Genomic DNA, 18,173 nt, shown 5'->3' on the forward strand with positions numbered 1-18,173 from the left:
TAGTTCCAGGACAGCTGGGGCTACAAGGAGACCATGTCTCAAAAAGACAAAAAAAAATTATTTCAAATGAGTGAAGCTCTTCGCACCCGCCCCCCACATTTCCCACCTTTGGGAACAGAGCTCACCTCTCACATCTCTCTTCTTTCTTTTCTCCTTACAGCATGGCTGGGAAGACGCCCACACTACCCAAGGGCCCCAGCCAGGAGCCGCTGCTCCCTCTGCCCTGCTGAGCCAGTACACCTAGAGACCCCGGGACAGCACCTGCCTCCCGAGGTTGTGCTGGCACCGCTGGCCACAGCGATGGTGAAGAACTCGACTCTACAGGCTCACAGCTTTCACGTGCACTTAAGGGAGCCAGCACCCTTCCTCCCAAGACTGGCCGAGTTGAACAATGGCTGAGGGCCAGGGGACCCCATAGATTTGTACCACAGCTTCCGGAGGCAGCAGAGCTCCAGCGCCTAAGGACTATGACCACCTATCGGCCCCTTCCTAATGATGGTGTGGACCTGGCAGCCAGTTGTGGGGCCAGGGGCGGCGACATCCTCCCTGGGCCCCATCCGGGGGACTACACTCCCCTGGGATTCTGGGCCCAAAACGGCAGCATGTCCCAGCCTCTTGGTGAGAGCCCAGCCACCGCCACCACCCGCCCCAGCCCCACTACCCCTGCCATGCCCAAGATGGGGGTACGCGCCCGAGTGGCCGACTGGCCACCCAAGCGAGAGGCCCTGAGAGAACAGAGCAACCCCAGTCCCTCCCAGGACACAGATGGTGTGAAAGCCACCAAGGCAGCCCATGCCATGAGGAACCTACAGAATGGACAGCTCCCCGCCAGCACCCCAGCTTCCTCGGGGTCTAAAGCCTTCCATCGACTCTCCAGGAGAAGGTCCAAAGATGTCGAATTCCAGGACGGGTGGCCCCGGTCCCCGGGCAGGGCTTTCCTCCCTCTGCGGCACCGGAGCAGCAGCGAGATCACCCTCAGCGAGTGTGATGCGGAGGACCCTGGGGAGACTCGAGGGACCCGGCATGCAGGGGTGCTGCCCCTCTTCCGAGAGTATGGCAGCACCTCCTCCATCGACGTGCAGGGCGTGCCGGAGCAGAGCTTCTTCGACATCCTCAACGAGTTCCGCAGTGAGCAGCCCGAGACCCAGGGCTCGCAGAGCCTCAGCGAGCTCCTGCGGGCCGATCCCAGCACCCTCCTCCCGGGGGGCGGCTGCGGCGCCAAGGGGGACCCCCGCCACGGCCCGTCCCCCAAAGACTGCCTCCTGCCGTTCAAGGAGAAGGAGAAGGTGCGGAAGAAGCCCCCGCGGGGCCTGGGCGGCGGAGACACGCTGGACTCCTCCATCTTCCGGAAGCTGCGGAGCAGCAAGCCCGAGGTCGACGTGGGGCGGCCCCCCGGAGACACTGAGGATGGCCGGAGCCCCCCGGAAGCCAGCCGGCCGTGGGTCTGCCAGAAGAGCTTCGCCCACTTCGATGTGCAGAGCATGCTGTTCGACCTCCACGAGGCTGCGGCCAACAGGGGCTCTGTGGCCCAGCGGCGCAACACCACCACCGGCGCCTCGGCTGCCTCGGCCTCGAGAGCGTACAGCCTGGGGTCCCTGGACCCCGCCTTCACCAGCACCGAGGACCTGAACTGCAAAGAGAACCTGGAGCAGGACCTCGGGGACGACACCAGCAACGACCTGCTGCTCAGCTGCCCACACTTCCGCAACGAGATCGGAGGAGAGCGCGAGCGCAACGTGAGCTTCTCCAGGGCCTCGGTGGGCTCCCCTGGGGGCAGCAGCGACGTCCAGATGGTCGAGCCTGCCCTGAGCACCCACCGCACCAACGCCAGCATCTCAGTGCTGGAGGTGCCCAAGGAGCAGCAGAGGACGCAGAGCCGACCCCGGCAGTACAGCATTGAGCATGTGGACCTGGGCGCCCGCTACTATCAGGACTACTTCGTGGGCAAAGGTGATGGTGGCAGGGCCCCAGCTTGTCTTTGCGGTACCCAGGGCTTGTGCATTCCACCCTGTCTCAGCCAGTGGAGGTACCCTCGGTGCCTGGGAGGAAGCAGTGAGCCGAGGTGCCGCCCAGCACTCAGCCCTGTGCCGGATTCGTGGCCAACAGGCCACAGACCTTAATCATGTGAGGTGGTAAAACCACAGTATTCAGCACACGTGGGCTTGATACAGCGTGCATCGTGCACTTTCTAGAACCTGTGGGTATTGTACCAACAAAAATACGGTCTCCCAGCACCGGTGTCTTAAGGGTGTGTTGCCTTTGTGTAGGTGTGTCCAGTCACCTGATAGAAACAAGGGAGGATTTTGCCTGCCTTACTTTTCAGGGGGTTCAATTGTAGACACTGGGCTGTGGTGAGGTGGAACAACATCGTGGAGGCTGGAGTGTGTGAAGGGAGGATGCTCCTCACACACACAAGAAGCAGGAAGCAGAGAAGGGACTGGGGACTAGGTATAACCAAGTCACTCCCATGTGACCTACTTCCTCCAACTAGGCCCCACTCAGAGTTTTCACAACCTCCCAAAATAGCACCACTAGTTAGGGACCAAGCTTTTTAACACCTGAACCTGTGGGGGGCATACCAGATTGAGAACATACCAGGGGTAAGTTAGACACTAAAGCAAGATAAATATGTAAAATATATAAGGCATGGTAGAGTGCTGAGTGCCTGGTAGAAGAGTGCAGTGGGGAGGGGGTAGTGATGGGCGAAGGGGAGGAAGGGTCTGTACAAGATGTTCAGGAAGGGCCTCCAGGTGCTATGAAGGAATTGAAGGAGAGAGAGAGGTGGATATCAGGAACAGTGTTCTGGCACAGGGAACGGCAAATGCAATAAGGAGGAGACTGGTGTTGCAGGAATGGTGACTGGGGGCGGGGGGGGGGGGGGGGGGGGGCGGGGGGGGGGGGGGGGGGGGGTGGTGAGGACCAGGCAGAGTGGTGACAAAGACAGATCGTGTGGGACTCTGGGCTTTGGGGAGAACTCCCCTTTACCCTGAGTGAGATGTAGCCAGAGTACTCTGCCCTCCTCTGACTCCAGGTTCACAGCCTCCCTTTGGTTATGTGTGGACAGCTACCTGCTGGGGCCAGGTGGGAGGAGGGAAATGGGGAGGAGGTAGACAGATAGATGCTGGTGACAAGTCCAGGGTGGGAGCCCAGAAGTGGGGACGAGGACATGCTGGCCAGCTCTGGATCCATGTGGATGTGGAGTTGCTGACACCAGAAAGATGGACTTAATACATCATCGGGTGCCTGGTGCAGGTGCCCCAGGAGGCAGCACAGCCTGGTGCAGAGGCCAGAGGCCCAGGCCACCGACAGAGGGAAGTCTGTCAGGCACTAGGCAGCCCCTGCTCTGCTCCAGCTGACTGTTGTTGTGCAAGAAAGAGAAAGCTATGTATGGTGGCACAGGCCTGTATTTCTAGCACTTGGGAGGTGGAGGCAGGAGGATCATCAGTTCAAAGCCATCCTTAGCTGTGTAGCCAGTTTGAGAACAGCCTGGGCTATATGAGACCCTGTCTCAAAAGAGAGAGACAGATAGACATATTCACATACATGTGAGAAGGATGGAAAGCAGGCCAGTGTTGCCAGCACTCCCAGTTTTCTAAGATTCTCCTGAAATTCAGGTTGCTTAGTTTGTTTTAAAATTTGTTTTTATTTATTATTTTATTTTATGTGTATGCATGTATTGCCTGCATGTAGGTAAGTGCACCCGTGTTGTGCAATGCCCGCAGAGGTCAGAAGAGGCTGTTGGATCCCCTGGGACTGGAGTTATGGACAGTTGTTAGCTGCCGTGTGGGTGCTGGGATTCAAACCTGGGACTTCTGCGAGAACAACCAGTGTTCTTAACCGCTGAGCCATCTCTTCAGCCCTGCTTAGTTTGTTTTAAATCAGAGTTGAAGATCATTAAAAATGGAAAGGCACTGGGGAAAGAGCAAAGCATACCAAGAGCAAGGGTGCAGACTTCTCGAAGAAGAGGTGCCTGGATTTTTTTCTAGTGTGAACTCTTCTAATTTCTAAATTGTGACAACTATATTGAGAATTGCTCATAACTACTGTTTAGAACATCTCGTGTAAAAGACCAAAGGTGTGCTGGAGAGATGGCTCAGCGGTTAAGAGCACTAGCTGCTCTCGCAGAGGACCCAGGTTCGGTTCCCAGCACCCACATGGCGGCTACGAACTGTCCTTAACTCCAGTTCCAGGGGATCTGGTGCCCTCTTTCAGCCTATGCAAGCATTACATGGCACAAGTTTACTTAAATGCAGGCAAAACACTTATACACATAAAAATAAATCTTTCTTTTAAAAAGGCTAAAAGTCACCAGCCCAGGGCTAAAGTGATTACTCTCCAGCAACAGTGTAGAGCCAGCCTCTGAGGGTGGCCTCCAGCCCTCAACATATGGGTCCCATCCTGTTCCCCCACCACCCTCAGGCCAAAGCTGCCAGGGCTCCAGCTATCACACATCATTTTCAGACAGGGAGAAAGGGTAAGGACAAAAATGCATACTTTTCAGTTTTTAGGATGCATGCTTTTTTCCTTCCTCTCGAGAGTGGGTTTAAAAATAAATTCTTAAATAGGGCCTGGGAATGTACTCATTTGGTAAAGTGCTTACCTAGCATGCACACAGGCAGCACCACATAAACTGAGCATGGTGGTACACACCTGTAACTGCTGCCTTTCGGAGGTGAAAGCAGGAAGGCCAGAAGTTCAAGGTCATTCTCAGCTCTATAACGAGTTTGAAGTCAGCCAAAGATACCTGAGACCTGTCAATAATAGATAAATAAATCTGCCATAATTAGTTTAATGACATTAAAGGGGCTGGAGAGGTGGCCTAGGCAGTACAGTGCCCGCCACACAAGCATGAGGACCCGAGTTCAGATGCATAACTCACACGTAGAAGAGTGTGGCAGTGCATATCTGTGACCACAGTGCTGAGGAGGCCGGAGGCAGGCAGATTCCCAAAGCTCATTGGCTGAAACCTAGCCAAATTGACAAGATCCAGGTTCATCGATAAATCCTGTATCAGGACATAAGACAAAAGTCAGGCATGTTAGCACTGGCCTTTAATCTCAGTACTCGGGGCAGAGGCAGGCAGATCTCAGTGAGTTCAATACTAGCATGGTCTAAATAGTGGGTTCCATACTAGCTAGGGCTACATGGTGAGACTGTCTTAAAGAAAGATGTGGTGGAGAGCAATGAAGAAAAACACCTGACATGGACCTCAGGCCTCCATGCACATGTATATACACACATGCACACACAAACATATGCATACAACATACACAAAACTTTCAAAGCAGTGTCCTCAGGTTGAGATATAGCTCAGTAATAGGGTGCTTACCTACCTAGCGCACACAGAGCTCTAGGCTTAATCCTCAGCACCACTCAAAAGAAATGGTTCTGGCCAAATATAACAGCTGTCAGCCGGTTCCTCCACAGGGCTCAGGGTGGGCTCTGGAGCCAGTCTTGGGTTAGACAGCCTGTGAGTTGGACTGTCTCATAGCTTGTTGGCTGTGTGACACATTTCACCCCTCAGATTGTACTCACAGGAGAAAAGGAGTTGATTGTAATGAATCCCATGCCCCAACCAGCAGCGAGAAGGACAGTGAATGGGGTGAAAATACAAAGTCCAGACCATTGCCCACAGAGGGTTGATGAGGCACCATGAGGATCCCATTCCATAACATGGGATTCCAAGGCGAAAAGTGCCTGCTAGAAGAAAGAAAAGTGCCATTTCATGTTTGAAAATTCACCAAGAAGCTGGGCATGGTAGTACACACCTATAATCCCAGCACTCAGGCTAAGGCAATGGCATCTCTAGTTTGAGACTGGCCTTGCCTACACAGTAAGACCCCGCCTCACAAAGGTGGCAGAGTCAAAAGGGGGAGACCATTTGGCCATTTCCTGCCAAGCAGAGTGAGACATACCTTTAATCCAAGTGTTAAGGAGGCTGAGGCAGGAGGATTTCCAGTATGAGGCCAGCTTTAGCTTCATAGCAAGTTTAAGGGCAACTCAGAATAGTAATATAATAAGACATTGTCCAAAATAACTTTTTTTGAAAATATCTTTTCGCAAATGATTTCTTTGTAACCGTGGAAACTTATGAGTAATTTAGTGTTTATTGAATACTTGCTGTGATTTCTTCTTTAAAAATATTTTTTCTTATTTTTATTTTTTGTGTATGAGTGTATTGCCTACATGTATGTAAGTGTACCCATGGTGTGCAATGCTTAAAGGCCAGAAGAGGGTGTTCTGTCCCCTGTAATGAGTTACAGATGCTTGTCAGCCACCATGTGGGTACTGAACCTGGGTCCTCTGCAAGAGCAGCCAGTGCTTATAACCATTGAGCCATCTCTCCAGCCCCCATATACTGTGATTTCTAAGGTGCTGAGCTTTATACCTAGGTAGAAAAAGCCAACAAGGCCTATAGCTGCTTCAAGAAAAGTCACACCACCTCATGAAGAAGGGGTTGATTATAACATGCCCCAACCAGAATTGCACTGAGGTGGACAGTGAAAGGTGAAATCACATACGATATTCTATTCTGATTAATTCACATCAGTTATTTTGAGTTAACCTTAGATTCTCCTGAGAGCAGGAACCCAGTTACATCCAGAACACTGGGGTGGGAACAAGAAGGTGTCTGCCATGTTCCTGAATTTTTGGTGGTAGCTAGATGCTGACTTTGTGAACTAAAGTCAAACAGGTTGCAGGCAGGTTCTGCCCACAAGCAAAAAATACTAGGGTTGGACATCAGGAAGAACTGTTTCCTGACAGGGTTCTCAGCGCATCTAGGAAAAAGGAAAATAGCTGGGGGTGAGGAGGAGAATGCTCCCTGGCTCACTTTAGGTGGTCCCTCTCAGGAGAAAGGAATAGCAGTTCCATTACCTAGGAATGCAGATACATGATCAGATACAGCTGAAGCTTAGGGGTCTGAGTCAGGGCCTGAGCAGATCTAAGGCCTGGGCCACTAATCAGCCAACATTTAAGCTGTGTGCTTCCTGTGCGGCCAGCCTGGTGTCATGCCAACTCAGTCCTCACACTGGTGAGCCCATTTGACTGCTGAGAATGCTGTCATGTGACCAGGCTGGGTTCCTGTGTCTAATCTCACCCCGGATTTGGACTGGCAGGAGACTCCCTGGGCGCAAGACTTAACCGCCTTACAGCGGCTAATGGGAACTAAACCAGGCAAACCACTAACAGAGCCCACGTTAATAATCTTGGGTGCTGAGTTGATGACTCACTGTGCACTGTACCAAGCCTTCCACAGCTGTGGTCTCACCCTCACATACCACCTCTGAGTTCTAGTGGCATCAGAGTCCAGGCTCAGCAAAGGTCTATGACTTAGTTGGGACAGAGAGCCAGATTTTGGCTAATCTCAGGATTTCTCTATTGGACTTAGATTAGTAAATTTTATGTGAGGCCATGATCCCACTCATGTCACCTTGTCAGAAGGCTGCCATGGGCAGGGCCCTCTCCTTCCAGATAGCTGACTGCACTCCCCTGCCCTCTTCTCTCAGAGCATGCCAATTACTTCGGTGTGGATGAGAAGCTGGGACCTGTGGCCGTGAGCATCAAGCGGGAGAAGCTGGAAGACCACAAGGACCACGGGCCTCAATACCAGTATCGGATCATCTTCCGGACCCGAGAGGTAGGTCCCTGCTCCCACATGCCTGCTGGGTGAGTGATAATAAAACTTCACATCCCCATACCTGGCTCTTCCAGGCTGAGGCTTCCCTGCTGCCTGTCCTCTGAGGCCCAGGAGCACAATCCTGTGAGCTTGTCCATTTTACAGAGGGAAAAACTAAGATTCGAGAAATGACTTGAGTTTTGGCAAATAAGATGGCAAGCCAGAATTTGAGCCCAGGATTACAAAATCTGTTTGTAGGAGATTAACTCCAGTGAGCATAAAAAACTAGAGGGAGATGAGAAATCAGGACCAAGAATTAAAGAAGGCTCCGAGCTCTTGACGACCACTGCTAACTACCACCCCTCCCACATTGAGAGCCTGCTGGGCCACCCCTGGAGTAAAGATCAGCTGCAGCTAGGAAAGAAGGCATATTAGGGGTGCTCCTACACAAGTATGAATAAATGGGGACAGAAATGTGTTTCTAGCTCGCTTAAAGCAACACAAAGAGAGTCACTGATCTGTGTAACTACAGATCAGGAGTGAATCCTGCTGTAGGCACAGCTTGTCCCAGCCTCCAGTTAGACAGCAGAACTTGGCTCCTCCTCTTTCCCTGCTCAGCTTGCCTCTGCCTCCTTTTACTCGGTGAATGCCATCATTCTCTTTAGCCACCACCACACACTCTCTAGTCCTGGGGAAAGGGACCAACGTGCAGACCTGGATCATCCCAGCTTTCCATTCAGAAGGAATGACTCGTTCTACAGGCTCTCTTATTGGTTCTGTGTGGATCCCACACCCACACCCTGGGCCAGGCCCTGACAGGGTGAGAAGAGGTGAGAGAGATAGCCAGCCAGATCTAGGGCACGCTCCACCCTAGGCGCAGGGCCACCACCTGGCTCCGAGATTGACAGTTCTATGGGAGTCACCCAAGGGAGAAGGAGATCCTTGCAGAAAGGTGGAACAGTTTCTGTTTTGTCTTTGTTTTTAAGACAGTGTTTTAAGACTTCTAACTCACTGTACCCAAAGCTGGCCTTGAATGCCTAATCGGCCCTCCTCTACCTTCCAAGTACTGGGATTTTTTTATTTGTTTTGCTTCCCTCCGTGAGTTCAGTTCCCAGCAGTACAAAAAAAAAAAAAAAAAAAAAAAAAAAAAAAACCCGTACACAACAGTGGCAAGTGACGACGGTCAGAATTCCAGAAAGGCACGAAAGGCACATCAGCTGACAGGTCCCCAAACTGGGGCTCCCTGTGGGCCAGGCCTGCACCCTGGTATGGAAACTCAGCAGGCTACCACTGCCGTGGACTGAGTTTGGGACCAACAGAGTCCTAGAGCTCATCCAGGCAGGCAGGCAGATGCAGCACTGAGGACCCTCAGCTTACCCAAGAGACTCCTCTCCTGGCAGCCAAGGAGTTTAGGCCCCCAAACTATGTGCACGGACTGAAGGCAGTCCCCGGCCTGTGTCTCCCCAGCCAGCCTCAACCTCTGCTCAGTCTTCTGGCCAGCTGAGCATCAAAGCAGACTGTGGGCTGACAGCTCACACAGCATCAGAGTGCATTAGGACAGGTGGGCAGCCGCTGGTGAAATGATCAGCCAGTGTGTGTACTCATGTGAGATGCTATTTCTGCTGCCATGGAAGCCACGGCACACCAGCTCTGCACTGGGTGTCAGGCTGGTGTTCTGTCATTGTGTGTGCCAGCACACATCGGTCCCATGGTCTCATCAGTTGTCTGATGGCAGCATTCTTGTCATTTATGACAAAACACGTACACACCACATAGGACCCTCCAGTAAACAGCAGGGCCAGGTGTCTATCTGTCCTCTGGCCACCCAACACACCTGCCTCCGGGAGTCACCTGACTCAGTTTGGAGATGGAGTATTTGAAATAGGGTCTCAGTCTGAAGCTCAGGCTGGCCTCAAACAGCAGTCTTCCAGGCTCAGCCTCCCAAGTGCTGGGTTTATAGGCATGTGTCACTTGAGCCCCACATAGAATGAACTTAGTGGTTTATTTTCTACTTTATTATTTGTACATGTGTACATCTGTGTGTGAGTATGCACACACAAGTGCAGGTGCTCTGGAATCTAGACAAGGAGGTGTCAGATCCCTTGGAGTTACAGGCAGTTGAGCCACCCATTGTGAGTATTGGGAACAAAACTTAGGCCAGCTCTATGGCTCCAAATTTTTTGATTTTGGGGTCAGAGCCTCATGTAGTTCAAGTTGGCCTTGGACTTATGCGGCCCAAGATGACCTTGAATTTCTGATCCTCATTCCTCCACTTCTACCAGGCCTGTACCACCATTACCTGGTTTATGCAGTGCTGGGCATTAAATCCCAAGCCTTGTACAGGCTAAGAAAGCATTCTACCAGCTGAGCTGAGTTACATCCCCAGTCCCTATGATGATTTTTATTTTATTTTATGTGTATAAATGTAGTGCCTGCATGTAAGTGCACCCATGTCATGCAATGCCTGCAGAGGTCAGAGGGTGTTGGATCCCCTGGAACTGGTGTTACAGACGGTTGTTAGCTGCCATATGGATGCTAGAATCTAAACCTGGGTCCTCTACAAAAGCAGTCAGTGCTCTTAACTGAGCCATCTCTCCCAGGATGCTACAATGATTGATTGATTGATTGATTGATTGATTGATTTTTGGTCTTTTTGAGACAGGGTTTCCCTGTAGCCCCAGCTGGCCTGTAGATCACGCTGGCCTTGAACTCACAGAGATCTGCCTGCCTCTGCTTCTCAAGTGCTGGGATTAAAGGTGTGTGCCACAACAACAACAAAAAATTTTTTAAAGAACAGACTACATCACATGTGCTGAGGGCCATGACACTTCATTGTTTATTAGCGACCAGATCAAGGTACAACTTTTCTAAACTGTTCCTTGCCATTTTCAGCCCGATCCTGCTCCTGGAGCCCTGGTCTCATGGCCATGGGTCTGAGATGCATCATCCTATTGAGATTCACCAGACACCACCACTTCCCCAGCCTTAAGCAGGGCTTTGGGGGTGTAGCAATGACTAAGCCTCAAAGGGGCTTATAGACTGCACTCTTGGGGAAAGACAACAGTGCTACACAAGAGTGCTGCACATCCTCATAACCTGTGCTGGGGTGCATAGTGATGAGGTGGAAGACTCCACAGGGAGGCGGGTGACTATGGACGTGGTCAGATCTTCAGACAGGATGGTCCAGGGAGGAAGCACTGTGAAGAAGGCATCCAAGACCTCAAGGAGCTAGTGTGTACCTCACACCTGTAATCCTAGCACTCGGAAGACTGAGGCTGGTGGCTGTAAGTTCAAGACCAGCCTAAGCTGCAGAATTAATTCTACTCAGTCTCACCACCACTACCCCCTCCACCCCCTACCCCTGCCCAAGCAAGCCTTTCTCTGCTCTCACATGCAGACCCAGCCCTGGGCCCTAGCCCTTGCAGAGCTACCCTGTGAGTTGGAAGGAACGCAGTGGCCTACAAGGCTTGCCTTACTTCTTCCTGGTGCCCTCCCATCCCAGAAACAGAGCAGAGGGTTGCATAGATCAACACGGCAGCCCAGAGTCGTCCACTGAAGCTTTCAGTGTAGTAGTGTTGCCAGGCTTGCACATTCCTGCCTTAGGTCTCTCTCTTCTTTCCCATGGGGGTCCCATTGTCTTATTCCACGGATTAGGACATTGGAGCCAGGGTGAAAATGGCCTTTTCAGAGTCACACAGTGGCAGAGCAGGATGACATGGCCCTAGGGTGCCCTGCTTCTAAGGCCGGGCCCCTATCCACATCCCCCAGTGCCTGTCAGACTGAGTTAGAATTCAGACTCAAGAATCAGAAACTCCTGGGCCGTGTCCAGTGCTGCCCCTCACTGGCCACATGACTTGGATAGACTTTTCATTTATGGAGACCTGGGTTTCTTCATCTGTAAAATAGGCTTTGGGCTGTGCCGTGAAAGGTGGGAATGGGCTCTTGTGTGGGAAGTGGCTCCACAGGCTCCAGAGCAGGAAATAGCTGGATCCTGCCAGGTCTGACAGCCTGTGATGGCTGTCACTCTTTCAGGAGGGCAGAGGCTATACTGGGGAGCTCATAGGCAGGTCTCTATCTTCCTGTCCACACATACACACCTCAGGCCCCTATAAACCAGGACCCAGGCTACCTTCCAAGCTGGCCAGATGGCCTGTCCCAGATGGCTACCCCCAGCCACCAAGCAGACAGGCTCCAGTGGACCCATGTCTCCCAGCAGATGGGGTAGGAGTTTTGGAAGGACCCAGCTTCCCACTGAAGCAGGAACAGACTCGGGGCTGGGCTCAGGCACTACACACCTAAACCATCAACTGGACAAGCCTAAGCCAGGGCTGCCCTATGCCATCCCCATGCCAGCATTTCTCATTTGGCACATGACACTCCAGCCAGCCTGAGACCATCTGGCCCGTCGCACTCTCAGCCTGGCAGATGGGGACTTTTGACAGACCTTAGGGTTTTGTTGTTGTTATTTTGGTTTTTAAGGCAGGGCCTCCCCGTATGGCCCAGACTGGCCTGGAACTCACAACCCCTGCCGCAGCCTCCTCGGTGCTGAGATTATTACAGGCAATGCCACCACAGCCAGTTAGGCTTCATAAGACTTAGGTGTTTGAAAGTTTATTTTCTTTACCAGTTTTTCTTCAGTATTCAAAAAATACACCAAATATTGATTGTTAGATTTTCAAGGATATATAAATATATAAAGTAGAAAGAGGAAAGTCTTAACTAAGAAGAAAGATCAACTACTGGGGTTGCAGGGGGGACCCACATGTGATCCGTAAACACATCTGCTTTTGTGCATATAACTCCCTGTATCCCCAAAGCATACTGTTGCAGGTGGGTGGGAAGGGAACTGTAGCTTCTTCCTTAAAGCATTTAAAGTTTTTGACTTCTGTGTGGCTTTATAAACTTGCCCGTATCTGCATGTAGGAGTAGCTGGCACTCGCTGTATTCCAGATACAGTGGTAAACGCTGTGTGTACAGTTTCTTACTGGATTCTTCGTGTAGCCCAGGTTGACCTGGGACTCTCAATCCTGTATTAGTCTCCAGAGTATTTGGATTACAGATGTGCACCTCCACATCTGAGCAAGGTAGGCATTCTTACCCCCATTTTGTCATTGAGGAAACGAGAGATTCTAAAGTAGGAAGATGGACAGTTCCCGGCTAGCCAAGGCTACATAGCAACACTGTCTCAAAAACCAAAATGAGCCACGTGTGGGGGTACACACCTGTAATCCTAGCACTTGGGAGGTAGAGATTGGAGGCTTAGGAATTCAAGACCAACCTCAGCTACATAGCCAGTTCAGGGCCAGCCTGGGCTCCATGAGACCCTGTTTCAAAATCCAAAAAGGGAGAGAAGAAAAAAATGAGGAACAGTCTGAGAAATTGAGTGACCTGCTCACGGACAGCGCTAGGGAGTGGGTAAACCTGGGATTTGAACACAGGCTGACAGTCCCCCAAGCACCATCCCAGAAGTCCTGAGGGGTACAGCCACCACCCAGCACAAAGAGAGCACCCAGCATGCATGTGGGTCAAGCACCAAGACTCACTCTCACAGATAGGCACCCCCTTGGCTTGTGTGGCACTATATCCCTTTTATAGCTCACTTGGTTTGTAAAGATGCCAGATGTCCTAGGGTTCACAGCAGATCCACTCCAGCTGCTTCAGAGACAATGGGCTGGCAGTGGGGTGTGTAGGGAGACCCAGAGGGGCTCCTGCGGGGGTGGGAGGTGACAGGGACAGGACCATGTAGAGAGAGGCAGCTTCTCATGCCCTGCCAGTGCCCTGCTTCTCTGCCTCTGGCCTTGGAAGAACTGGGAGCTCTTCAAGTGCATGGCCTCAGGCCAGTAGTGACCAGGGCCTGATGTCTCCGGAGCAGAATGGTTCCTATTCTGCACTGGCCCTTGGCTCCAGCAGAGGGCACTGTGGAACAGTGACCAAAAGACGCTGATCCTGTGGGTGAGTTAATGAAACCCAGGGCCACCCAGACAGTAAAGTGCCTGACATCATCCCTGTGCCCCATGTTTCACACCCACCTTGTTTATGATAAGCAAGATTTGTTTGTTAATGACCAAAGTCAGAACTGGGAACTCCCAACCGTGAGATCACTCCCTTCCACACAGGGTCTTGTTTGGCAAGGATGGGCTGTGTACCCGGTGGCAAAATCATAGCATGCTTTTGCTGCCTCATGTGTCTGTTGACTTAGGAGAGCATGTTTTTGCAGTTAACAGTGATCTGTTTAAACCGCAGTTCCAAGCATATTTGGGATGCTTGGAACAGGCTCTGGAGGGATTTTTTTTTTCTTATGGTATGGGGGAGGGGAGCTTTCTGAGCATTCTTGCTGCCTCTTCCACCTGCTCTACCTAGCCTAGGATGTGGCCTAGCCTGGTGGCTAGAAGCTAGTTAGTGTCAGAAGGACTTGGCTGCAGGGGCTCTCAGGACTAGCCAGGTATGAATCGGAACAACTACTTGGAAAAGTGTTTGGCAGTTTTAATAAAACTGGAGATTAGCATGTCTGGGTGATTTAGCAATTTGTCTCCTAGGTAAAAACCCAAAAGGAAATGTGTTCATGTGCACCAAGAGGTGCCTCTGTGGATGTTCCGAAAGCGCTGTTCACAGTTGTCAAATACCAGGAAGCAGTTGTGCTCAGCAGCCCTAGGAAGGATTAAATCCAGGGTGGCACAGACGCCAGCCTCTCACAACATGGTGGAATCCATGCACACAGCATTCAGAAAGAAACCAAACCAGGCATGTTGACACACCCCTGTCATCCCAGCATTTGTGAGGCTGAGTTAAGAGACTGTCTTTCAAGGACAGTCTACACTATAGAATGAGACCCTTTCTCAAAATAGAGAGAAAGGTCAGGTGAGGTGGCACACAGCAGTAATCTCAGCATGGTCAGGAGGTAGAAGCAAGAGAATCAGGAATCAGGAGTTTGAGGACAGCCTGAGCTACATGAGACCCTGACTCAAAAAAAAAAAAAAGGGGGGGTGGTAACACACCCCTTTAATCCCAGCACTCAGGAGGTAGAGGCAGGCAGATCTCTGAGAGTTTAAGGTCAGTTTGGTCTACATAGTAAGTTCTAGGCCAGCTGGGGCTCTAGAGAGACCCTGTTTCAAAAAAAAAAAAAAAAAAAGGGAGGGGCAAGAAGATACCAAGAAACAGAAGAATCCAAACCGCCAACAGGCATGTGGCTCAAGGTTAGAGCACTTACCTAGGAGCCCATGATTTCATCCAAAGCACCCCATGCTCCTGCTAAAAAGATAAAGCTTCATGAAGCCCAGAAGTAGGCAGGAATAAACTCGAGCACTGAAAGTCTGAAGGCTTCAGGAAATGCATTTCTTGGCCTGAGTGGTGACTGACCAGGCACTCATCCTCTGAGCCTTCCCTCATCCTTTCTTTATGTGCTATACACTTCTGTATATGTAGACTATACAAAAAAAAAAGTATCCTGAGCCCATCTTGGTGTTGCCTGTCTATAGTCACAGCACTCAGAAGGCCGAGACGGGAAGGTCCCTGCAAGTTCCAGGCCAGCCTGGGATACATAACTAGACCTCGTTTCAAAGAAAACAAAAAAGAAGTCAGGTAGGAGCATCAGGACTCAATTCAAATGTTTCGTCTTCACACTGATGTCCTCAGCAGGAATACATGCACCAGTGGAAAGTCCTGAGCGAAGGGCATTTCTCCTTGCCTCGAGCTGGTTTCAAGCTGTAGGGAAAGCTTGGGAAGTAGTAACATTGGAGGAAGAGGCATGAGCTGGCCTTTGACAACAGGTTTTCAACCTTTACAGCATATCAGAATCAAAGGAATTAAACATGTGTATACTTACACTATACACAGAGACACATGTACATGGGCAGATACATGCCGGACCCCACCCTAGACTGACCAAATCTGAGTCCCTGATAATGATTTCTTTTTTCATGACACTGGTTAAAAATGAGTTCAAGATCTAAGCTGCCATCAATCTCCCAGGCGGGCAGATCTTTGATGTGAGGATGTACGGTAAACATATCTATGAAATAATGTTATCACAATAAGGACAGTAAAGGCCCTTCCTCATGGAGCTGATTTTGTTGGTTGCAGTTCCATCTCCCCACCCATTAGCACCCAAAATGAGAGCTTTGCTTGCTCTCTGCACTTGGAATAGATCGGCACACAGGGGATAGCCACCAGTGTGTACTAAACAGAGAACAACGCCTTACCCATCCTGTCAGCCTCCCAGTTCCCCTTCACAGTCACTGTACATTCTGTCCCACAGAAGAAGTTGAGGCTCACTGGGTCAGGATCACAGAAGAGAGATAGCAAGTTTGAATCCTGCTTCAGAACTATTAACACCCCACTACACTTTTCTGACTTTCCCATTTATTTTTTGCTTAGTTTGGTTTTGGTTTTTTGAAACAGGGTCTCAGTCAGACATGCTGGTGCACACCTTTAATCCCAGAGCTAGGGAGGCAGAGGCAGGAGGATCTCTGTGAGTTCAAGGCCAGCCTGATCTATATAGTGAGTTCCAGGCCAGCTGGGGCTACAGGGAGACCCTGTCCCAAAAAGAAAAAAAAAATATTTAGATATTTATTTTATGTGTATGAGTGTTTTGCCTGCATGCATATAAGTGCATCCATGTTGTGTGATGCCCACAGAGAACAGAAGAAGGCGTCAGATTCCCTGGAACTAGAGTTAGGGACTGTTAGCTCCCATGTGGGTGCTGGGAACTGAACCTATGTCCTCTGCGAGAGCAGCCAGTGCCCTTAACTTCTGAGCTATCTCTCTAACCTGTTTTGCCTTTTTTGAGACAGGATCTCCCTATACAGCCCAGGCTGGCCTCAACCTCAAAACTGACTAGTCCTGACCTCCACAGTGCCTAGATTACAGACGTGTACCACACCTAGCTACGCGTGTCTTTGAGCTCTGTGTACTACAGCCCTTCTCGAGGCACTAAGAGCCGCTGACCATCCCTTCTGTCTTTTGAGCAGCTCATCACCCTTCGGGGCTCCATCCTGGAGGATGCCACACCCACAGCCACGAAGCACGGCACGGGGCGGGGCCTTCCCCTGAAGGACGCACTGGAATATGTCATCCCAGAGCTCAACATCCATTGCTTGCGACTGGCCCTCAACACTCCCAAGGTCACGGAACAGCTGCTGAAGCTTGACGAGCAAGGGGTGAGCTGGGGTGCCGGGACCCAGCCGCGGCTCTCCTCCCAACTGCTCCTTCTGTCTCCATCACTGTGTTTTTAGCATGTAACAGAAATCCACTTAAGCTAGCTTGAGCAACAGGAAGGGAGCTCTTAGCAAGTTGTAGGGGTAACGAGCAGGGCCATAGAAACAGCCTGGGAATGAGATTGACACCGCAAGGTTTGGGGGGTGGATCCTACAGCCCCCATTATTACTGTTGAACTTCCAACCATGTGTAGACCCCAAGTAGCTGAGATTCGGTTTCTCAAGTCCCCGATTTGCCCCCACTTCAGTCAGATATCAGGGACCAGGGGAATCAGGGACACCTGAAACCAGCCTGGTTATACAGCTCTCAATAAAAGCACAGGACATAGCCCCAAGCTGCATGGGTTCCGCTATGGCCCCATTTGGCCCACGCCCAGCTACCCCCCAATAGGAAATCAGCTGTGGCACCCAGTTCTGCTTTGAAAACATCACACACAGAGCCGTGCAGAGACAGCCAGTGGTGTGGATACCTTCCTGTGCCTCTCTGGAAAGGAGGCTCAGCTGAGACATGACCCACACCGTTTCTTTCCCTCTGGCTGTGGCTTGACCTCCCAAGTGGTCTCAGCAGTGCTTGGTCTCAGCACTCGCTTTGTCCCATATTCATATTCATATTCATATTCTCTCTCTCTCTCTCTCACCTAAATATCTGAATTTAGGTCTTAGATATAGGCCCAATGTTCTCCAATTTCTTTTTACTTCCCAGATGATCTAAATACTATAGTAGCAAACAGACATTCCTATCTCAACAGGGCCTCCTGGTACCTGTTACACACCATCTTGGAACCTCTCCCCTCCACAGTTGTGCCGAAAGCACAAGGTTGGCATCCTGTACTGCAAGGCTGGCCAGAGCTCAGAGGAGGAGATGTACAACAATGAGGAGGCTGGCCCTGCCTTTGAGGAGTTCATGGCCCTGTTGGGCGAGAAGGTCTGCCTGAAGGGCTTCACCAAGTACGCAGCCCAGCTGGATGTCAAGAGTAAGTGGGGCTGGGGCTGGGGAGATGACTCAGCAGTTGAGAGGACCCGGGTTCAATTCCTAGCACCCGTGTGGCAGCTAACAACTGTCCGTAACTCCAGTTCCAGGGGCCCTAATGCCTTCTTTTGACCTCTACAGGCATTGCATGACATGGGTACACTTACATATGTGCACCCATACACATAAAATAAAAATAATAAAAAAAAATTTTTTAAGTAAGTGGGATTGGGGCGAGGGTGGGGAGATATGACTCCAGAGTGCAACCAAAAAAACAAACAAACAAACAAACAAAATTAAAAACAGTGGGGACTACTGAAGTGTTGGGGAGCTGCCTGCTTGTCTGCCTGGCCAGCAGAAGCTCAGGTCTGGT

The 18,173-nt window shown here is 50.9% G+C and overlaps 1 protein-coding gene across 5 annotated transcripts in view; it reads left to right on the forward strand.

Annotated features, from left to right (window-relative positions):
- The window catches only part of Sipa1l3 (signal induced proliferation associated 1 like 3), a 257,269-nt gene that overhangs the window by 143,058 nt on the left and 96,038 nt on the right, over positions 1-18,173 (forward strand). For all 5 annotated transcript variants that reach the window (XM_029556583.1, XM_029556584.1, XM_008853891.3 and 2 more), the window contains 4 exons: positions 161-1,950; positions 7,509-7,639; positions 16,585-16,773; positions 17,630-17,804. In XM_029556583.1, coding sequence (XP_029412443.1) covers positions 468-1,950; positions 7,509-7,639; positions 16,585-16,773; positions 17,630-17,804 — 1,978 coding nt within the window. In that variant the 5' untranslated portion in view covers positions 161-467. The remainder of the gene's footprint in view (positions 1-160; positions 1,951-7,508; positions 7,640-16,584; positions 16,774-17,629; positions 17,805-18,173) is intronic.

Source organism: Nannospalax galili, unplaced genomic scaffold (genome assembly GCF_000622305.1).
Source record: "Nannospalax galili isolate Female #2095 unplaced genomic scaffold, S.galili_v1.0 scaffold886, whole genome shotgun sequence".
In the NCBI taxonomy this organism is placed as follows: Eukaryota; Metazoa; Chordata; class Mammalia; order Rodentia; family Spalacidae; genus Nannospalax; species Nannospalax galili.